This window comes from Chaetodon auriga, chromosome 5 (assembly GCF_051107435.1).
Source record: "Chaetodon auriga isolate fChaAug3 chromosome 5, fChaAug3.hap1, whole genome shotgun sequence".
NCBI lineage: Eukaryota > Metazoa > Chordata > Actinopteri > Chaetodontiformes > Chaetodontidae > Chaetodon > Chaetodon auriga.
In genome coordinates, this window is record NC_135078.1 from 16,172,848 (window position 1) to 16,195,939 (window position 23,092).

Sequence of the window (23,092 nt, forward strand, 5' to 3'; positions counted from 1 at the left end):
GGTCTGACTGCATCTGTTCACTGCCTGAGTTCCAGTGGCACCAAATCCTCCATGCATTGAAACAGCAACTAACTGAAAGGAATAGGCTGCACATGAACATTTCATTTGCTCATGACAGTCACTGAAAAAACAGATCAACTAAAAAATAGTCAAGTGCAGTAATTGTGATATTTTCAATGAAGTGCAAGCCAGTGCTTTGAAGCTCACCCTGGTCCCACCCAGTCGAGGAACAATGAATGTCTTTTTTACAATTGCACCAGCTGGCAACCGCAAATAAATAATTAAATGCAGCAAAACACAAGGGTAGCAATTTTAAAGCATCAACCACAATCATCATCACCAAAACATGTATTACATATTTCTGAAAGCAGTCAGCAGCCTCTGAAAACTGTGTGCACTGTTAAGACCTGAAGCCAGAAGCTTACAAATTTCACTGTGAAATATATAAACACACACATATATATACTGATACTGATAAAGAGTACAGTGACATGGCTCATAAGAGTCCCCTGTTACAATCATAAGTAAAGCGACTGCGGTGGTCGATCCATGCATACAGATGAAATCACTCCGGGACCTAATCTATAGTCTGCATCTGCAGAGGAAGCTCAACATCCTGTCAATGAATCAACACCCATCAACCCTCTGGCTCTGCTTCTTCTTGTTTTAGTGAAGGAATAATCACTCATAGGCTGTCCCATGATGGCTCAATTGATGAATCAAATATCGCTATCTGTCATCAGATTAAGACAAAGGCACTTTATGACAGCAATCAAGGCTGTTACTTTATTATATAACACTGGCTGAAGGCCATCCCGTGTTGACCGAGCACAGAGAAAACGTGAGGACAAGCTCACCTACCCAATACACTGTGTTCTTTTGGTAAAGGCAAGTATTGATGAAATGTGACCAGTGACGTATGTTTTGTTTGACCAAACTGTCCTTTTTTGTCACTAGTGATAAGAAGGCTGGATGTTCGACAAACTGTCACTAAAATGACTTCAGACTACATCACCTATTTTCCCCTTTTTTCACATAAATGAACGACACAAAAACAGTAATTAAGATGTAATGGGAAGAGGCAAAGACAGTTGAAGTTGACACCCTTTAATATGAAAGAAAGACAAATGTGCATTTACTCTTATTTGATCAACTTTTGCAACAGTCAAGCTGGATGTGTGCATCTGACACACACACACACACACACACACACAAGGACAGGTGTACCTTGTGTGTCTTTCACAATCATTCACTAATACATACGACTATGACACAGTAAGCAGACTTGTTTGCTTTCCAAGGAGATGCCAGCTGGCCCAGACATCAGACAGATATGTGTCTGGTACTTTTTTTTTTTTTTTTTTTTCAGATTGTAGCAGTACACATTATGCAAAACACACGGGTGCCCTGTAGCCAGTCTGATCCCAAGTATCACCCAGCTGCACACCCACCCACAAGGCCTACAACACTAAATGAAGACCAGTCATTTTAAAAACTTACCAAAAAGGAGTGTGTGTGTGTGTGTGTGTGTGTGTGTGTGTGCGTGTGTGTGTGTGTGTGTGTGTGTGTGTGTGTGTGTGTGTGTGTGTGTCTGGTACTTTATGCTGTTATCAGTGCAGCATTAAGACAATTCCAGTCAAGGTAATGACCTGTCTATAATTCCTTTGAACCAAAGTACAGATGGAGAAACACACTAGTTTGCTTGCCTGGTCTTATCGCTTAATAAGCTGCCATATTCCTGCAATTACTGTTCTATACTGTAATTTGACTCTGTGAACCAATAGGGATTATTAGCCAACATTGATTAAATATTAATAAGAGGTACTGAAGCTGCCATAAATACAGACTGCAAAAATTTCCAGACTCTAACAGCCTTTATTATCACATCTAAAAAATGAAGTTGATAAAACTCCTTTATACCCGCAGCAATTGATGTATATTGTTAGATGTCTTACCAGTCTTTGACCTTGATTTTATGTTTTTATAATGATTTATTGCAAACTCATTTCAATACCAGGAGACAATAAACAATTACAAACACAAAATAAGGTTCTGTGAAAGCATAATGGTGTTTAATGGTACACAGTTATGGCCAGATTTATCATTTATTGCATCACAGAAATCATGCATTTGACAGTGCTATGAGAGGTGCTATGCTGTAAAAGCTACACACTATATAAATATAGCTACAATCAAAATATGCCAGAATCCTGAGAAAAAGTATGAGCCTCACCTAAACATGTTGTCTGCTAATAATACAAAATAGTCCCGCCACAAGACTCTCTTGGTCAAAACTTGAGCATGAATACATTTAGGAGTAACATGGTCGCTCGCTGATTTAAACGCTCCGTCTGTGAACACAATAACCGCAAATAAATTACAACCATTGCACTTTTAAAAACAACACAACTCCAAAGCTTTACATTTCTTCATCCAAATGGAAACGGAACAAACTTCTTTGTTAATTAGATTATACAATGTTACATTCCATCACAATTTTCAACAGGTGTTAGGACAATTTTGAGTGGTATAAATCGACAGTAAATACATCTATAAAAGTGCTCCATTGATTACAAAACCGTTGATTACAGAACTGTTTTCCTTCTTTTCAGATATAACATTTAAGAGAAACTCTATAACAATATTTCCCATTTTTGAAATGCTAAAGCTCTTTTTTTTATTTTATTTTATTAATTTTATCTTTTTTTTTAATTTTTTTTTTTTTTTTTGGACTATGGGCCATAACTTTACAAAAGTGTGGTTACGCAGGTCGTGGATGGACAGGAATGTTGTTATTGGGAAAGGGTCTCCTCAGGCCCAGCAAACAAAAGGCATATTCAATCCAGGTCCAAGCCTATTCATACATTCTTCCTGTGCTCATCAGTATTTGCCAAGCTCACACTGGGCAGCGATAAAGCCATTCTAATTACTGGGTTGTCCTTTTGAACCGGCCCGCTTCTGATTTTTAAATGGGTGCTTAGTCATAGTGGGTCCACATTTCGCTTCCCCAGCAGTTTCCCTTGAATCATTTTCACAACATGATAATTGTAAATGCAACTGTCTTCATCATCCGGAGCCTCTTCATGTGACCACTAGTTGTTCTCTTGTGAAACTGTGGTCTCCTAAGAAAAGAGTGAAAAACAGAACATGTTAGACTTCAGGTTCAGATCATCAGTCGCTCGATTACACACGTCTACAGTCTTTAAGGTGACTCTTACCCAAAGCCAAACTAGGATTTTGCAAAGTCAGATTCTTAATTTAGCCTTAAATTAAGTGTCCCAACCTAACATAGCACCTAATTGGTCATCCATCCAAAAAAACGACCTCAGACCTCAAAACCTGTTGAGAGCTAGGGCATATGGTGAGTTAAGTTCGTTGTGTACTGACAATTACGTGCTTCTACTATCTTATCTCCTCGTTTGGTGTTGCAATCTAATGCACTAACAGTGTTATGGTCAAGGTATGCTTATACAACATGCAGATTTCAGATAAGGCCACAGTTGTTGGCAGGGTGGCCAAAGCAGAAACAGGTCCTAATCTGTAGGAGATCTTCTGTTACCTCTTTATGTTTGTGTAGTTTTCACTTGTAATGACTTTTATGATGTGCAGCACTTTGGATTACAAGTTTAGAGGACACATTATATTTAAAAGGTTAGCTGAGCGCTTTCTTCTCTTGCCTGATCATAAAAAAAACGGCGCTCACATGCTCAGTAAATAACATTTCTTGCCTGCTAAAGCAACATTTTTGTTGAAACAGCAGCAAATGGGAACACATTTGATGGATGTGAAATGGAAACTTTCCCCTAAATTCCTGAGTCTTCAAGGGGTGCTGCTTTAATTGCTTGTCGGCTGTGCTTCATGAGAGAAGTAAGACACTATAAAAACTCCCCACTTCCTCCTCATAAGGCAGAAGGCTGAGAGGCCTGTGTGTTCAATTAACTGCAGTTGTGCATTTGTGAATTGAGAGGTTTGATGAAATTAATCTTTATCTCTCTGTTCAGCTGTCGCCAACACACACGTTCGCATTACTTCATGCTGTTAGCGTTTTGAATGCAATGCACTGCTTCTAAAAGTTTTTTGTCTTGTGCAAATTGTCGTAATATCGCACATCTCTGGGTTTAATCTCCGTCATAACCTCCAAAGACCAATAAATACGATTAGAGTTTTTTTTTTCAAACGTGAATCAGAAGAAGACGTTTCTCTCCTTGGATACTCTCAGTTGTCATCAAATATGTATGCATGTATTAAAGCCATCAAAAAGTCCCTTACAAATGGAGTCCTCTGTCCGTATTTGCTCCAAAAAGTCATCTTGACAGTGTTCTTGTGGCCCGTCCGCTGGTCAAAGCTCTGGCAGGTTTGGAAAGGGGGACTGTACAGGTGCAAGCTGACTGCGCCCTCTGTGTGGCTGACATTTTCCACACGATGCAGGCCAATGGAGTCTAAAATATGCACACACACACACATATAGGAACAAAAAAACATACATTTAGACTGTGTACACCACTGGAATGCTGTGAAATGAGGCTCACAGGCAGTACTGTAACCACCAACTGAGACCAAACATCACACCAGGGCTCTGTTGGCTTTGGGGAAATACTCAGTCAGCAGAGATTTGGGGAGAGACCTGAATACCATTCATTGTTAAGTTATAACTGGCTGTTAACTCTTATGGGACCAATTTGACATGACAAACTTTGCTCTGTGCTGTAAAAAAATGTCTCATATATTAGACTGTTGCACAGACAGTCACGTCCAAGTCACATCAGCATATTTCATGTGGGACCAAACATGTAAAGGATCTCTGTTCTATTGTACTGAGCACAGTTCAATATTTAGAGTGTTTCATCGTATTAAGAACCAGTTTCACAACGTGCCCCCACATGCAAACAAGCCAGTATTAATAGAACTAAGTGGCATTAATATTGAAGAAGGGTAGAGAGAGCCAACTCTAATTAAAAAGAAAAGAAACAATCAGCACACAGTCCACTGTCTCACCATTTATGTAAGCAACCTTGTTGGTGTGTAGAATTCTCTCCGACTTCTGGACCATATTCCCTTGTGATTTACCGTCTGGCCATTCAAACAGCGTCTCCTTCAGCTGACCCTGCAGCAGCTTCATGAAACAGTGGGAGTCTGTGTGGTCGTGGATGCTACTGCAAATTGCAAGGAACACGCACGTGTACAGTGTCAGAAAAGATGTCCTTGGAGGAAAAGCAACATTACACATCTGTGTCTGTCAAAACGTGAGACAGTTTTTGTTTTCTTGAGTTCAAAGTTCAAACTGTCCTTCCAGACAGCAGATACTTGATTCATGTGTAATATAATGTAATACCATTTTAATGCCAATAAATGGTTTCACAGTAGTCACACAGCTACTGTAGTAAGGAAGTGGTAAAACAAATACGTTGGCTCTTGTGGAAAAAAACGCTGCTAATATGTAATCATCTGCTCCTGCAGAACATCTTGGTACCATTAAACCATAACAAGCTCCACTTAATCTCCTAAATTTATATAGACTTCCGGTTTTCTGATAATATTTGCTGACATAGTGAGACATAGGATAGAACATTGGACTCTCTTATCTCTATTAACTTGATACTGTGTATGACAGGGAATATCACTTGAATATGTGACCTGCCGTATCTACAGTGAGTGGAAGGCTGGGAACACAGGTATAATAAGAAACTTGGCAAAACTGATTATGTTGTGTCTGCGACACATAAGCAGCGATTGTACCCAAGTTCATTTTGTCATGTGAATTGTTGGTTTGCATGCGGGAGCAGCTCACCTGCCATGGCCTTCTCCCCAACACAGAATCATGAGATTGAACTTTCCGTTGCCCTCATCAATCAAGTTCCTGGTATACCTGTCAAAGAAGGAGACAGATGACACATCACGCATCCCTGCTGCCGTTACACTGAAGCCTGAAAGGTGTCAGAGGAGCACGCTTCTGTCAGAAAAGCATAACTGAGACCTGTGCTTGTTTATATTGAACAATTAATTCCCATAAGGCAGAATCATTTTAGCACCTAAGATTTATTTCATTTAAATGTCTTACCAAAATAGGACAACTTGGTTTGTATTTATATGTCTAATTTCATTTTCCACCCACTAAACCTACTGCGCAACTACTTGTAATTTACCATTTATTATTAAAATCATACATGAGGGAGGGGTGATATTACAATTTCATTTTACAGATCTGCACAAAAAATCCAGCTGCATCCCACAGGACAGACAACAAAGCGGCCACAGATGCTGAAAAGTGTTTGCTCGCGTTATTCCCACACAGAATATCTGCAACCCCCCTCCTTCAGGCCAACTTTGAGACCTTGTCGCTACTCTGCGATGCCGTAAGTCTGCAAATATTTTCGAGGCAACTGCAGCTCCCCGCTCGACAACTGGACAGTAACGCCACAAGCATCCATCCCTGCACGAATCGGCGGGTGTGTGTCCGCTCTCGGTGTTCATTGGATGGCTCACTCCCCCTCCCTCCATTGACCCGTCACAAATCAAAACACTGGGACTGAAACTTGTGAATAGAACAGCCTCATTTTGAAGTGGGGAGGCCTGACTGCAGAGATAAACATTTAGAAGGGATTGTTTTGAATGAGCTCGGTGGCTTAGAAATACTCTGCAATAATAGAAATTAATAACAAGTTTTTTTTTTCTTTTACTCAAATATGCTTTGACTAAAGCTGCTAGTCTGCATGGAAACAATAGCTGAATTTCATTTCAATATAAGAACTATATAAGCTTTTTATACTGATTTTTTAATGCATTCCGTAGTTTGCTAGTTTATAAATAATAAAATCCTAAATTCATTCTATTGTCCACCTTTTTTTTCTTTTTCTTTTTCCAAGGACAGCTTTTCGCTTTGTGGCGCGGTCATCAAAAACGCCTTTTTGCAGTAACAAGAGCATCGGACATGATATACAGACACAATATCAGCAAAAGTAAAACATGATTGTAAAAATAATACCTGCACTATAGTTAAAACAAAAAGAAAAAAATATCATTGGGCCAAGGTGACAGACAAGGCTACAGAACAAAAGTGCAAAGTGCATCAGCATAATAAATGAGCAGGTCTGATTAGTTAGCTGCTGTAAATACCAACAGGGTTATGAAACGGACTCTTTTACCTGTACTGGTCAAACTTTGCATACTTCATCCACTCCTGAGGCTTGCTCTCGTATGATTCCATTATATCCTGGACCTCCTCAACATTGATGGAGTCATTCGCGAAGAGCTTATGCAGGATTTTTATCAGGTCATCCAGAGTTTCGGGCTTCAGCACCTCGGTTTGCTCCATCTCTCTAAGTTGTCCTTTTGCAGGCTGTTTTTTAAAAAATATCTCTTCTCTTAAACCAACAGGTTTCTCTCACCAACTTTGTGCAGTCGCTTACTTTTTATAGGCCAGCACAGCAATTTGGGGGCGAGCTGGTGTCGGACTGTACCATTATGGGAAAAGGTGAACGCCCACAGCACGCAGGCTAATTGAAATCACTTTTGTTATGAGCGCATAACGAAATATTGCAAAAACACGTGGCTGCACGTTCGTCACACTTGATCTCTACAGATGATCTAACTTTTATTTCTTTATTGGGCACGTTTGAAAAAAGTATGCATTCATCTCACACATTATGAACTTGGACTAATCCTCTTTGAGTCCAATTCCACCACGTTGCCACAAGTGCAACCTCCCCCTTTCTTTTTCTCTTTCTCACTGAGGCATTTGTGCAACAATAGCTGCTCAGCCTCTTTTTGTGGTACCTTTTCTCAGAAACTCAGATTATCAACACGCTGTTTAAGGTGTGGACAAATCACAAGCTCACAAACAAGTGGAGATGGCGAAGAAAACCGTGGGGAAAAAAATGTTGAATGGTATCAAGAATGTTTGGGGAGGATTGTTGTCCTGGTTGAATATTGTTTATTTTTAGGCCTTTAATCACCTTTTTTTGTTATAGATTAAGAGATTATGAGATGACTCTTGCAAAACACCAAAGAATAGATGCACTACACTGTTTATGAGAATGTATTAGCTATGGAAAAATATTCAAATGGGTAAAAATGCTAATTATAGTATATTAAGAGAAGAACAGAAGAAATTGAAAAGGGGAAGTGAATCATTGACTCTGCAAATAGATAAATTAATGGTTTAGTTCATTCAAGAAGGCAAAGTGTCCTTGCCACTTCACCTTAGGTATCTTGCAAACCAAACAACACAATCTGATGATGGATCATCCAATGAAGGCTTGAAGGTCTGTTTGGTGTGAGTGAGAGATTGGTGTAAAAGTGCTCAAGTGATGAGAATTTATCCAACTAAATGAAAAAGTCATATATTCAAAAATACAAATAGAAGAAGGGATTGTGCCTTTTAGTAAAATGTATCAAAGTAAATCTTGTCATTGAGGAACTGTTGCATCAACATCTGAGAAGTTATAATTTTCACAGAGCACTGCTTCCAACTCAAATGTGAAGCTTCACAAAATCCAGACACTCCAGTAAAGTATAGGCTCAGATCCCAGCCTCAATTATACCTCAGATCAGTAAACAACAGGCTGCAAATCGAGTAAACGCTTTGACTTACCACCTGCCCGTGCATGTGTGTGTGTGTGTGTGTGTGTGTGTGTGTGTGTGTGTGTGTGTGTGTGTGTGCATGTTAAAGTTACAAAACGACTCTGAGACGGATTCATGCACAAAATCAGACACAGGCTGGCAGTGGGGGCCTGATGGGACGTTCTTGGCGCTGTATGTCAGCCAGTCCAGCTCTCTCAATATGTAGTTGATCAAATATCATTCCTATGAATGGAATGCAGTCCATCACAGAAAATTACAGGCCGTCCACTCACGGTATTCCACCTATTTCCCTCAAAGATAAGAACAAGAACTCTCACTATGGAGAGAAACTTGTCACTGGAAGGCCATACTGTAATTGAGGTTATTGTGGTGTTGCATAAGGTGCAAAGTGTTTGTTTTTGCATGCTGATGAGCAGCGGTGGCTCAGAAATGCAACATATCCAATAGAGAAACAGATGTCATAGTGCTTGTGTTGCAACTTTGAGCACAGTGCCCAGCTCAAGGACAATTTAATAGGAATATTAGAGAAATAAAAAGGAAAAGCTTGGGTAGGAACTGCACACTTTTCACATGTTTTCAGACCTGGATGAGGTAAAATTGTCTGAACATTACTGGCTGTCACGTTCAGCTGGGATATTCCAGCAGGAAAACTGTCCAACTTGTGTCAGTCTGAAGGAAAATCCTCTGGCTGAGTATGATATTCAGGCCCTCGTCTCGGCCCTGGCTGCATAAAAAGTGGAGAATGTTACAAAAGTTGTGGCGAATTTTCCTCTGAGCTGCCACATCATCAACGCCAGATGAGCTGTTGCTCCACCTTGTGGCTAAAGCTTAAACTGACTATATCCAGCCAATAACAGTGGTGTGATGCTCTTATAGGACAGTAATTAATATAAATGGTTATGCAACATTTAAAATGAAATTTGTTTGGATGGAAAACGAGCAATGTTATATTTACTGATATATTTTGGGGATTAATTGGTTTTTTTTTGTTAATTATACTTGACTTGAATAATTTATTATCTCAAAGGTGTTATTAATTCTAGAGCCGCTATGTGCTGATTGTGAATGCTGAGTTTTGTTCATGTATTCCTTTTTTCTGAAAGGTCAAGGTTAACTTTATTATCCCAGATGGAGAAATTTGGGTGGTCAAGACACAAAAAGTACACAAAATACTAATAAAGTACATATAAATACAATATACAGTATGCAGTCCCCCTTCCATCCCCCTAACACACCCGTTTCCACATGGAGGGCACCTCCAACACCCTTGCTCAAGCATATGCTGACACACGCACTAACACAGACAAATAAATGCTTCAATACGCAGAAGACTACATGATCCATGAGAAACCAACTCTACATCAACATTATAATCAAATAATCAATATATTGCACTATACAAGTATTACACACAGCCCTGATCCCTGAGCCCCTGCATTTATACACTCAGGTGAGGAGATAGCTGTGTTGAATCTAACCTGCTGGTATGACTGAATAGAAAATCATTAATCCATAGAAAAAGCTACAGATTAACTCCAAGATCCATCAGTTTGCCTATGAACAAAGTAAAGCTGGGTGGTGTTAAGCGACTGCTAAGATCAACAAACACAATCTTCACAACACTGTGAGGTTGTTCAGGACGTTCATATATACCGCTGGTCATGGTCAGCAGTGCATCCTCAGACTCCTGCTCTGGCTGATATGCAGACTGAGGGGGATCCAAGTATGGTGAGACTTCAGTGAGGGGCTGTTTTAATACATAAGCACTGAGGTTAGGACAACTGGCCGGAGGTCATTCATCTCTTTGGACCCACTGTTTTTGGGGACATGTATAATCAAAGACTGCTTCCACTGGTCAGGGATTACACCTGAGTCCAGTAAGGCCTGAAACAGATGCAGGTGAATCAGCACATGACTGGTTCAGGTGGCTGTTAATTATAAAATGTGACATCAGCCTGTCACTGAAGGATTTGACAAAAATGCAGGATATCCTGATGATGATATGTTCAGTGGTTAAATTTAACTGATTACATATACTCAAGTTATATACTTAAGTACAATTATGAGGTACTTGTATCTTTTCTTGCCACTTTATACCTTTACTCCTACAGCACTTCAGAGGGAAACGTTGTACTTTTTACTCCACCACACTTATCTGACTTACTCTTTACTTTATAAATTAAGATTTTGCATAAAAAACATACACAGTTTCACTTGTGTAAAACCCACTGAACGAAACAAGCGTGGTGTACTGTCACTTATTATACAATCAGAAATGCAACAGTAACATGCCACGTTTACTTCAATGCATGAAGTAATGGTAATCGAATGATATCATATATTATAATATAACAGTCATAGAGTACATTTTACTGCGATGAGTACTTTTACATTTTCGTGATGATACTCACATGTTAAAGTTCAGTGCAGGACTTTCACGTGTAATAGGGTATTTTATAGTGAAGTATTAATACTTTTACTTCAGTAATCTAAATTAAAATATTTCCTTCACTACGATAAACAAAGCATTTTGTCAGCCTTATGCCACTGCATGTATCACCCTTTGAAGTGGACACGCATATAGACGTACAGACGCAACAAACAAATAAATAATTAAAAGCAGTTTCTTCTTCTTTTGTGGTTTCCAGCATTGGACGGTTGAAGTTGGTCCCACCGCGGCTGCCGTAGCGGGAAGAGGCGGAGGAGGAGGAGATGACTGGTCCTTTGACGTGGAATATTTCCGTAAAGAGACGATGGAGGAGGAGTAGCAGCGTGTAGCTCGAAGCTATCCCGTATTAACCTTACACCGAGACGGGGTTTAGCCGTGAATCCCGGTCGGATCTGGGTTCACGGGAGTTGACGGAAAGCAGTCTTTCTGAGACTGATCCCTTTCTCTCCCCCCGCCTCCCTCCGCTCAGCTACAATCATGATAAAAGCCATTTTAATATTCAACAACCACGGGAAACCAAGGCTTTCTAAATTCTACGAGCATTATGTGAGTAACATGACATTTAGTTGACTGTAATTTAGAATTTTTTTGCTCATGAAGGTGTGTTTGTATGATCGGTAGGCCGAGATGAAGAAAGTAAATTGAAAATAAGAAGCTCTGGCTGTCAGGATTCTTGGTTCAATGTAGTTAGAGGAAGCCGAGGCAGATGCGGCCAGGTGTGGACCGCATATTGTTGCAAACTGTTTGAATGGGAAGGTGTGTGTGCTCTCCACACACCGCCCTGTGATGTGCTGTCGGTGTATTGGATGTCAGTGTGAAACCACGGTGTCCGTTCAGGACATGAATAATTAAACGTGTGCGAGCCGAAGCGAGGCTGTCTCCTTCCTGCCGAGCCTGGCCGAACCGTACGGTGCCAGGTGTTCGTCACGTCAGATCCAGCTGTGCTCATGAACGCACCGAGGCAGGGAGTTCACGCTGGTTGGGTCACATGACTGTAATAACGCCCTTGTGAGCGTCTCGTGCTCACTCCTCCAAACCTCTCGCGACTGCTGGATCAATTAGCGTCATTGTCATGAACTTTCGCACCTGTCCTGTCAGGGAACACAGCGGATGAGATCCGCGCACATGACAGCTTATGCAATGTCCCTCGCTGGGCAAGCTGCGATGGCTTCTTCTCATAATTGGATTTATATCTCAGGGTTGGCCGCCTGCCCCTGCTGTAATATCGCTGCCACAATAGCAAGGTGGCCTAACCAGGAAACTGATTCTCTGCTGAGCTGAAACTAGAGGAGGAAGTAGAATAACTGACCCAAAGTTAATTAAAACGATGTTGGAGTCACTTGAAGGCCCCGGCCTCCCCAAAAATTAAACTAAAAATTTGACTGGGCCACAAAAGAAATGTACAAAAGTTCAAATATGAGGACATTGTGAATGTGTGGCCATGTGTTTGACGTTGGAGCTGGTTTTCTCCTTAACTTCACAGTAAAATTTACACATTCATAGTCAGGGTCAGTCCATTGAATCTGTCAGCAAACCTCTTGGGGAAAAAAAAAGTTTTTCTGAGAGCTCAGATATGAGGAAAGTGTTACCACATCATTTCATTTTCCTAAATCCGCTACAGTAAAATAATACATTCTGCAGTTAAAGCGCAGCGTTGCTTCATTTACCATGTTCCTGTATCAGCTTATTGAGTGGGACATGGATGTATTTGCATTTCAGGCGGATGAATTGAAATTGATTGGATTATACAGAGGCTGTATGTAGACGCCATCTGTTATATGAAGAGCTGAGGTGTCGGCTTACTGGCTGGCAGGATATATTTCACACACGCTGCCTGCTGTGAAATCCCGTCCGTAGCATTCAGTTTATTTAAGTTGGTTTATTGTTAAGACTGCGCTTGAGTTTAAAGGCTTGCGTTGTACATGAGATGCTGAAACATGATGTGTGTTTGTCAGTCTTGTGTGTGTGTGTGTGTGTGTGTGTGTGTGTGTGTGTGTGTGTGTGTGTTGTTTTGAGAGGCAGAGCTGAAGAGGCCTTGTCCTGTTGGTCTGAGTCGGTCTGCTGGCTCAGACATGGAGGCGAAGCATCCGTCTGATGTAAAGGCAACATTTCGGGGGGGGGAGGAGAGTGAAATATGTACTCACACAAGTTCACACTATAGAAATTTGCTTACCGTCGACGGGCGCTCTGCCAGCATCAGTGAGAAGTTTTTGGAAGAGGAGCAGCTGCGTGTTCGTGCCGTAACAACAAGTCCTGCAGCTCGTCTGCAGAAGTCTTCAGATTCTGAATCAACAGCTTTAACTGAAGTTGCTGTCACACATATTGGACATTCATATGGTCGTTGGCTGATTTTAAAGCAAGGATGGCAGATGGCAGATAAATAAAGGCTAAAAAAAACAGTGAATTATTAATCTGACATGCTTGTCGTGTTTTACAGGCTACAGCTGTGACTGTTTGAATTGTAAAACGGCCATATTTAGGATTCATAAGCAATGTATGCAGACACTGAATATATCCTTAAAAATACTCTAGATTTAGATTTATTTGTCCTTTTGCAAGGAAAACTGTTTCCATCTTCTGTACGACCTCAGAGTACACAAATACATCAAACTGGACAGAACTCAAACTCAATTGCATTACAGTCCGGATGTTGTGTTCAGCTCTGTTGTAATCAGATGTAACTATAATTCCTCCTCTGGATGACCCCACCCCCACGTGCAGGCTGGTATATGAACACGTCATGTCCTGATATCTGCTAATATCCCCCTTATAGTGTGTTAGAAAGCATTTTCAAGAACAGTTTTCAGGGAGAGAGATGTTGTAGCTGTGTTTGTGTGTGTGTATGTGTGTGTGTGTGTCTGTGTGTGTGTGTCCTGTATGCCCTTGAATTTCCCTCATAAAGGGGCATCACTGCAACTCACACACAAATGTGGAGGAAAGCTGCAGGTTCAGAACGAGCGATGGTCCAGAGGAGAACACAGGACCGCGAATGCCACGTTTATGAGAAGTTTGAAAAGATGCTGCCACTTTTCACAGTCTCGCCGCTCCTGTATCATCAAACTGCGAGTAACGCCCCTAGCCGCGTGCTGCGAGTCACATGACCGATTTAACCTTCCAGCCTCTCCCCTCCTTGTGCTCGCTGACCTGTTACTTGTCCCGAGAGGATGTGAGCACCCTTTGGCGAGGCTGAGTCAGTGTTGGAGCTGCACACAACAAGATTTTAACCACTGTTGTCTCTTGATTGAGGATTTAGAAATTGGATGAAAAGCCTCAGGGCGTATGTTTTTGGACATCACGTTTTAATTACATTTTACTCAGCTCGAATGTGTTTGCCTGTTTAGCCCTAAAGCAGTCTAATGCAGGAGTCTGATATTTGTCAATGACTGGTTTCTTTGGCCGTCTATATGTTCAGGAAATGTTCAATTGAGGCCGCTCTTAAAGCCTTTTAGTCAATGCTTGCAAACACGCCTGCGGATATTTGAGGTTTTTAACCAGAATCTCATCCATTAGCAAACAATAAGATAATTCTGCTTTGGTTCAGCTTGTACACTTACTGCCTCTGTAGCCTGTGGGCAGTCGCCTGTGTTTGAATATGACAAAGAGAGTGGTTAGTGTATATAAATCCTGTTTTTTCACTCCAATACATCTAGTCAGGAAAAAAAGAGGTGAGGGGAAACATCAATTTAGCTGCCAAGCCAGCCTGTCGGCTAGAAGTAATAAAGTGGCTCCCTGGGAGAAATTATGTGCACAAACAACACATTATTTAGCATCTTCCCTTCGTTTAACAGTCTCTGTTTCCGTGTTTCTTCCTGCAGAGTGAAGACACAGAGCAACAGATCATCAGGGAAACCTTCCACTTGGTCTCAAAAAGAGATGAGAACGTCTGTAATTTCCTCGAAGGTGGAATGTAAGTCCTGAGTGAAGCCCCGAGTGCATTAGCTTGGCCTGCCAGTGCGTGCAAGCGAGTGTGTCTAAATGCTAAAGAAGCAGGTCGTAACTCTGAAGGCAGTGGAGGTAAATACTCTCGATCATTGAGGCCCGCTGTACACTAACGCAGCATCACAGGGATTCATTTCACGCAGTAAAGGAAAGCTCAGAGGGCTCCGTGACTGACAATCAATAGTAACAGTGTTTGTTTAAAGTTCATTTATTATTTATGAGCGAGGAGCGAACCAGGTGTCGTTTTACTGAACCTGCTTTTGCACTTTTTCACTGTCAGCATCCTCTTTCATCTTAAATTATGGGACACCAAAGACACACGGTCAGATAAATATTATTATATGACAGCATTTAGACAACTCCTGAGTAATAGTAACTCCAGTTTCTCTGAGGGGTCCTCCCAAAGGGATCAGTAAAGTTCAATCTAATCTAATCTAATAGAGCACAGTAGTATTTTTTTTACCAATAAAAATCATCATTTCTTATCAAAAAGGTCTCAAATACAACCAGTAAAGTGTTAATTATGCTGATTATATATACGTTCTGTGTGTGTGTGCAAACTCCTGATGAACTTTACCCAACACGTCTCCATGGAGGACAGGCCCTGGTGTGACGTTTCCTTGTCCGCTGTGTTTCAGGTTGATCGGAGGATCAGACTACAAGCTGATCTACAGACACTATGCCACGCTCTACTTTGTGTTTTGTGTGGACTCCTCAGAGAGTGAACTAGGAATTTTAGACTTAATCCAGGTAAAAGTCTGGGAAACCAACACATATCTGTTACCATGCTTGAAAATATTTCTTGTTTTGTTTTTGCCCTTTTTCTTTTTTTACACTAAATTCTTTCCTTTTTCAGGTATTTGTGGAAACGCTGGACAAATGCTTCGAGAATGTCTGTGAGCTTGACTTAATTTTCCATGTAGACAAGGTAGGAAATGCTTTTGAATCCCTTTGTGATGTTTCATATTATACTACAATACTGCTCGAGTGTTTGGTCCTTGTAAATGAGCTGGACCTCTTATGAAATCAGATATCAGCTGTAATATTCTGCCTGAGCCTTTCTGCCTCATATTGTCACAACTGTCTGATGACCTGATGTCTGCGGCTGTTATGCATTTTCAGAGACTTCCCATATTTTGTAGTTGAGTCATGCCTATACACTTTTCCTCCTGCAGTTCTTTTAAGCACATTTTTCAGCTGACATTTTGTTGAAGAAAAAAATCAGTTCACTGACTCATTATTGAATAGTCATAAGTTACAGCCTTACTGCAATAAGGATTTCAGCTATTACGGTCATATAAGATACATATAAGTGATTATTAATGTATTTATCAACAACTATAACTCCTCATGTGAGCACCCGTAGGTAAAGGCTTGTCTGTGAGTTATAATGTTTGACAGATACTTAATATTAATAAACGAGGGCTGTACGCGACACTAAGCTCCCACACCAGCCTTATGTTTTTCCTGTTAGACTCACGTGTTAATGCCTCTTCGACATCTGTGATGTGAAAACATCATATTTCCTCACAGAGGAAGTAGTGGGAGGCCCTGCTCATAGTTCAGTTAGAAAGTCTCAGCGCGCCGCGGAGCGTCTCTCCTGTCGGGCCGCTGACATCGCAGCCAGCTGACGAGTCACGGTGGACGTGCTGGAGAGGGTTGTGCCATCGTGTGGTTTAAAAGTGGTTTAGCCGACCTCACTGAGCGTCAGAGCAGCCCACAGACTGGAGTGGCGGTGCCCTTCCTCACGCTGCCCTCTGTTTCTGTCACCCGTCTCTGCTTACATCACACTTAGTTTTGTGGTTTGTGGTCATTTTGAGACTCGTTTTGTGAAGTTTACAGCATGCCATGCTGTCACTCCTGCGTTGCTCTGTGTGCAGTGACACAGCTAAAAAACAAAAGTGCATTGATTCAGATGCTAAAATGGGGGCCGACTTGTCTTCTCGAGTCTGACTCGAACCAGCAACTGTTAGGGTGCAGCCCTGCTATAATAAACACTGAAACTGTTAAACTGTTTGTATACGGCTTAAAAATGCTCAACAGAGGGACTTGAAACACATGCAAATGACTGTTTGTTGTATGATATGAATCTATTGCTCTCAGGTCCACAACATTCTGGCAGAGATGGTGATGGGTGGGATGGTCCTTGAGACCAACATGAACGAAATCATCACACAGGTGGATGCCCAGAACAAGATGGAGAAATCTGAGGTAAGCCTGACGCTGCCCGTCCACTGTATGTATGACTTGACTCTGCCTCCATACTCTGAGGTATCGTGTACAGTATGCAGGCATGTGTGTATGCTGCACCCTGCATGCTACTCTCCAGTGACTTTGTGGATGCTCCCTACCTACTCGAGTGCTTGTGCTTGCTGCACTGCTCCCAACACGGGTTCTCAACATATCCTCTCCTGTACCCCTAAAGTACAGTATCATAGTCATCACTTTTTGTCATTATTATGGAGACTTCACTGTATCATTGTACAGTGCATCTCTGACCATTGAATCGCTCAGTCGCCATCTTAGGCTTGACATATATTCATGAAAACAGGCTGGTTGTAGGCTGTGTTTTACATTCTTACTATTCTCGAGGAGAATGTGGATTTCTATACGCTGTCCATGTTGGAGTAGACGCTTTTCCAATGTGTTTTGTAACATCTGTAAGCCAGTGTCCTCGCTTAGATATTTGCTCTATGCAAGGACATTGCTTTGCTTTCCATACAGCTTCTGCCAGCAGATAAACATTCATTTACTTCTTGGAAAGTTTTAATGAGACAGACAGCCAGAGACAATTTCATGAAATCATTTCTGTTTTGCATTATGTGGATGTTTTTTTTTTTCCTGTGATAGTCCTAAAATGTAACTGCACTAATGATCTGGCTTTGTTTTTACTCACAATGCACTGCAATAATGTCTAAACGTTGAGGGGAAGTCCTTTTTGGACAGAAAGTCACGAAGTTGTACAAATTTGTTGTATTTTCTCGCTACACAGGGAAGTGAAGGGTTACATTGTCAGGTTTTCAACTGGCTGACATCAATTGTGTGTTTGAACTTAAAATGTATTAGTGTTAACAAAGTGCACTTTTTCTAATAATCTGAGCTGCAGAGTGTGCGCTCTTGACCAGACAGAATCCTCTTTTTTCGATTGATGTTCTGTAAGCAGAGTCTTTTACTGTTCTACAACCATCAGAGCTGCTCTGTCTTTCCCTCTTGGACCTATCCTAGACCACAGTGTGTTTTTTCACACTGACGCTAATTCAAAATGACGTTGTCCATTTATAGGGCAGTCTCTGGGGAACAAGGAACGAGCTGTTCTTCTTCCAAACTGGCTGATTAAGTGGCATTAGCGCTCTTTATATCAAACCTTCTCAATTATTAGCTTTTATTTCTTGCTATAAAAATAATTGTGGGAGAAGCTTTGGATCGTTTTTCGTTTTAAAGATGTGGTCTATGATAGGTCCTATCACTTTTTTCTGTGGAGATAAACTGTAATTACTTTAATCTGCTTTAACATTCCTCATTCCTCTTTTTCCTGACCCTGTCTAGTTCTTTCCATTCTTCTCTCTCTTTACAGACGTTTATCTTTCAGTCTACCAGGCAGGACAGGTAGACACAGGTACTGCTAAATTTACAACCAAGTACTGTAACCTTAACTGAAATCTACTTCTCCCCTGAGCCTCTCCACATGGCCCTCCATGTAATAACAAACTGACGTCACTAACATACTGTAGGAATCTTTAATGGCAGACCCAAAAATGTTCCCATTTCTCTTTAAAACTCACAGTAGCTCTCGTCACGTTGGTGGATGTACAGGGGGTGGGCTAGATAATAGAAACCCTGACAGCATAATGCAAATCATTACAGCAGATAAAAAATTGCTCCATTCTATTCAGATTAGAGTAGATTCAACGATATTGTCATTGCACAAGTACTGAGACAGTGAAATGCAGCTTAGCATCAAACTAGAAGTGCAAAATGCAGTGAAGTGCACGTGTATACGGATATATGAACAGCAGTGAAGGATATATGTGAAAACCTAAAGATAAATACAGAGTGAACAGAGTGAAATGAACACACAGGGATATGTACAGCGTATGCAGCAGTTACAGTAGGCAAGTGCAGGTGCAAGTGTAAATACATAGTGTGTGTGTAAGAATGAGTAGAGTGTGTGTTTGTGGTGGTGTATTATGCATATTGTCAGGTGTACCTATTATATTGTCCACCCGCTGTAGTTTATAGAAATGTTAATCTACGTCTCGTGGCTTGAAATGGTGCAGTGCATTAAAGGAATAGTTTGATATTTTGGGAAATGCGCTCATTCGTTTACTTGCCCAGAGTTGGATGAGACCATCGATCACATCTCCATGGTGTGGCTTGCAACTGATTATCTTAGGTTAGTGAAAGAGTGGAAACTGGAGGAAACTGTGAGCCTGGCTCTGTCCAAAAGTAACAAAACCTGCCTACCAGGACCTCTGAGGCTAATGTTTTAACAGTTTGTGTCATGTTTGTTTCACCTGTACAGAAACCAAAGTGTAAAAAGTACAAGTTGTAGTTTTTGGGGGTTTATGTGTTAAAGTGTTTGTTGACTGGAACCGGTTGCCATACAGCCAGTGGAAACAGGAAGTTACTTGTCCTGGCAAGGAAACATAAGGCTTGGTAAAATGGCAAATTCTTCTTTTCACACTTTGATGTTTGTACAGGTTGAAGCTATTTTTGGACACAGCCGGTCTCGCCTTTCCTCCTGTTCCCAGTCCTGTGCTCACAGATGTAGCTACATATTTACCAAACACACACACATGCCAGGGGTATCAAGTTTCTCATCTAACTCTCTGCAAAAACAGCCAATTAGCATATTATCCAAAAGGATGATCTATTCCTTTAAGGTCTCACCCACTAAACCACACGCAGTCTGTTTAAAACCAACAATAAAAACCCTCTATTGCTGACCTTTTATCCTATTTTAAAAATAATCCTTTACAGACAAGAGATGTGACACTGATCCATGCTTAAAAAAAGGCTGTCTGACTTACACAAACCAGAGAATCAACCCATTGTCGTGTGTCCCACAGCTGGTGTTACTATTTCTGTACTTATTAATCACCCAGGGTTTGATTAGAAAGCCACAATTGTGGACTCCTACAGTAGGTCTCCAGGCTACCCGCTGTGAGGAAAAAGACATGTTGAGTCCGACTCCTGAACACGGAGAGCATGTGCTGGATCAGCATTCCTCTCACTTAACGCCACGGTCATCGTTCCATCCAACACAAGTCTCCTTGATTCTTGGCAGAGGGAGGAATGCCCATAAGACAAACGGCCCATTGAAATAACCTTGTAGAAATAAGTGAAGTGGATCAATCTGCATTCCAGCCATGCTTTATGTGCGTCGTGTCACTAAATGATTTACGAGGCTCCTCATTTGAGTGTGTTCCCATCGGAGGCAACGAACATATCGTTCTCTTTTGTCTTAAGCCTTTTGGTCATTTTTGGGTCTTTCTGCTAAAGATTCAGTAGGGGTGGGGGGGGTCTCTAACCACAGTGATTCTCAAATGTCTGCTCGCACTGAGACGAGAACATCAAATCATTCACTCTCTACAGATGTGTTTCCTTGTTCCACAAAGCTAAACTGCCTTGATGCTTTCTTTTTAAAAATGGCAAATTGCTCTTATACAGTTTCACATTGAGATTCATTGTGTTAGAGTGAAGTGCCTCCTCTGTCTCTGAGAATAGATCTCCCATTGTACTGTAGCACTGTTAGGCTTACAACCTCCTCATGTCATCAGTAGTTAACACCATAGATGTGGAAATGGCACACCATTCTTGTTCCTGTATTCAAAAAACTGTATTTAGACTGTAAAATGTTAGCTGCAGTCGTGTGTAGTCTTCCCAGAAGAAATTCAACCCACTAGAGTATCACCTGTATTATTATGGCTAATATTGTTGACACATTCTGTACATACCTATCTATCCAAACATCATTTCCGTCTTCATATCCAAATCCATTTTTTCTGCTTTACCCAATTCTCTCCCTGCATTTTTACCCTTATCGGTCCTCAAGAGTCCGGTGGGTTCACTTTCCAAGCAATGCTGCCTTTTGCCATTTGATGAATGTCCAGTACTGCTCAGTACATCAAAATTAGTGAATGGTGTAGTACAGTATGTCCTCACAGTTGATTCATAATTGGCTCTGGTTGTGGTGTAAATCATTATAGAACCAAATAATGCATGTGCATATGAAGCTATGAAGGCATCTGAATGTACATTTGCACATGTTGTCTGTCCTAGTAGCAGTTGGTGCTTTTGCATTGTGTCAGCAGTTTTTTTTTTTTTTTTTGTATTTTTTTTTTGGTCCAGTACTCTGTTTAGCACTGTGTGTGTGTGTGTCTGTGTGTCCAGTGTTCACTGTTCAATGTGTTGTCATGTATAGCATGTTTTGTGATTTACTGATGTGTATCTTATCAACCCCCTCCACGTGTGTGTTTTGTGTGTGTTTGTGTGTGTGTGTGTGTGTGTGTGTGCGCGCGTGTGTGTGTGTGTGTGTGTGTGTGTGTGTACAGGCCGGTATTGCAGGAGCGCCTGCTCGTGCCGTATCAGCTGTAAAGAACATGAACCTCCCGGAAATGCCCAGAAACATCAACATTGGTGACATCAGCATAAAAGTGCCAAATTTACCCTCCTTCAAATAGTGGCAGCGAGATCCTGAGCCTGCAGATGTCAGCCAATGTTTACCATGATGCAATCTGTTTACCAAAACCTCAAATTACTAACTGTTATCAAAACTATACATCTTGAAGGTACTGTGTGATTTGACACTCCTTGTTCTGGTGTTATCTCTTTGTTTTTCCTATTCAAGAAAAGAGTGTTTTACGTGTGATTTTTTTTCCTGTTTGAAGGATAAATGAAGTATTTATTTATCAGTGGTACATTCCTTCTGCCTCGCTTGGGGGTTGGCCCTTGACGTTAAGCTGCTACAGTCCAGATCTGTGTCAGTTTGTGACTGAAATTGTTTTACTGACTCAAGTGTTTACTTAAAGGAGAGGGCAGGCAGTGAAGCTTTGGGACAGTCTTATTGGTTCAGTTATTCCAGACTAGAGAAATTAATCAATGGAGGTAAGAGCATGAAACCATTTCAAACACCAAATTGGAGCAGGTCTGCTACAGTATTGAAAGTCAGACATTACAGCTCATTTGTAAAATCAGTGAAAAAAGTAAAGGATATTATTATATTGCAGATATGCTGTGTCATAGAAATATGAATATACATGCTGAAATGATTTTTTTCTTTTCTTATTTGTATGCAAAATATTTTTAAATGATTTCTCATGTCTTATCAGATGTCTCTCTTAATTTTAATCTGTGCATGACTTTTTGCTTTTCTTTTTCAACATAATAAACTGTCGAAACTCAACCTGTGTGTTCTCCTTATTTCAGCATTACTGTCATCTAATATTGTCAGTATGTGTTTGATGTGGTACATTTAACAAAATGTCCTCTGTTGCAGTACATCAGTGAAGTGCTCCTTGAGATTTTCCACTCATGAGTTTGTAGGATATGAATGATGTATTAATGGTTAATAAATAATGCTATTGTCTTACAGATCACTTATAAACTGTTAATAAAACCAAATTTGGGATTGTAAACTTTTTTGCCTGGTTAGACTTTTGACTTATTCCTAGAAAAACAACAGATGATCCATTTGTGAACACTTTGTCAACACGTCTGGTACAAATCTTTACATTATGATTTTGCATGATGCACATAGTCTTAATACTGTGAACAGTATTAATACTCCTTGGTCAATATTTTTCACACATCATCCTTTTTGTTTTAAACACTGTATAGCTCAATGGGACTTTGCAGTAACATGGCAACCCCATTTTTTTTTTTTTTAAAGGATGGCTTCACTGACATGAGGCATTAATGAATAATTTATGAACCGTAACAAAGCATTAACTGTACTTACAAGCAGTTTATAGGGGGTGCATTGTCAGATATTGGTACTAGTGAATTTTATATTTGTACCTTAAGGCATATCAAATTTTGGCTGTCAAACAGTAAAAGTACGGTTTTTGCTATCGCGATTTGTTGCCGGCTATGTTTGTCCATCGCGAATTCCGTAGTGTTTCT

General features: G+C 40.7%; 2 protein-coding genes across 3 annotated transcripts; one reads left to right on the forward strand and one right to left on the reverse strand.

Moving 5' to 3' along the window:
• Nucleotides 1-2,050: 2,050 nt before the first annotated feature.
• Nucleotides 2,051-7,411, reverse strand: cdo1 (cysteine dioxygenase, type I). The gene is made up of 5 exons (XM_076731832.1): nt 7,143-7,411; nt 5,789-5,866; nt 4,996-5,153; nt 4,270-4,439; nt 2,051-3,122 (listed from the first exon to the last, which is right to left on the reverse strand). The coding sequence occupies exons 1-5, from the start codon at nt 7,310-7,312 to the stop codon at nt 3,093-3,095; spliced, it is 606 nt and encodes a 201-aa protein (XP_076587947.1). The 5' UTR covers nt 7,313-7,411; the 3' UTR covers nt 2,051-3,092.
• Nucleotides 7,412-11,240: 3,829 nt separating this feature from the next.
• On the forward strand, nt 11,241-22,373 carry ap3s1 (adaptor related protein complex 3 subunit sigma 1). Of its 2 annotated transcripts, XM_076731063.1 has the most exons (7): nt 11,241-11,575; nt 14,845-14,936; nt 15,607-15,718; nt 15,825-15,896; nt 17,072-17,179; nt 18,543-18,584; nt 21,523-22,373. In XM_076731063.1, the coding sequence occupies exons 1-6, from the start codon at nt 11,507-11,509 to the stop codon at nt 18,576-18,578; spliced, it is 489 nt and encodes a 162-aa protein (XP_076587178.1). In that variant the 5' UTR covers nt 11,241-11,506; the 3' UTR covers nt 18,579-18,584; nt 21,523-22,373. The 2 variants fall into 2 exon arrangements, with proteins under 2 accessions (XP_076587178.1, XP_076587177.1); XM_076731062.1 differs by lacking the exon at nt 18,543-18,584.
• Nucleotides 22,374-23,092: the final 719 nt, after the last annotated feature.

Excerpts from the sequence above, each read along its gene's own strand:
- cdo1 (XM_076731832.1), bottom strand. The coding sequence starts at position 7,312 with ATGGAGCAAACCGAGGTGCTGAAGCCCGAAACTCTGGATGACCTGATA. Across the intron at positions 5,867-7,142 it reads GCAAAGTTTGACCAGTACAG|GTATACCAGGAACTTGATTG; the intron begins GTAAAAGAGTCC and ends CTTCTTTGACAG. Across the intron at positions 3,123-4,269 it reads ACGGACAGAGGACTCCATTT|GAGACCACAGTTTCACAAGA; the intron begins GTAAGGGACTTT and ends CTCTTTTCTTAG.
- ap3s1 (XM_076731062.1), top strand. The coding sequence starts at position 11,507 with ATGATAAAAGCCATTTTAATATTCAACAACCACGGGAAACCAAGGCTT. Across the intron at positions 14,937-15,606 it reads AATTTCCTCGAAGGTGGAAT|GTTGATCGGAGGATCAGACT; the intron begins GTAAGTCCTGAG and ends GCTGTGTTTCAG. Across the intron at positions 15,897-17,071 it reads TAATTTTCCATGTAGACAAG|GTCCACAACATTCTGGCAGA; the intron begins GTAGGAAATGCT and ends TATTGCTCTCAG.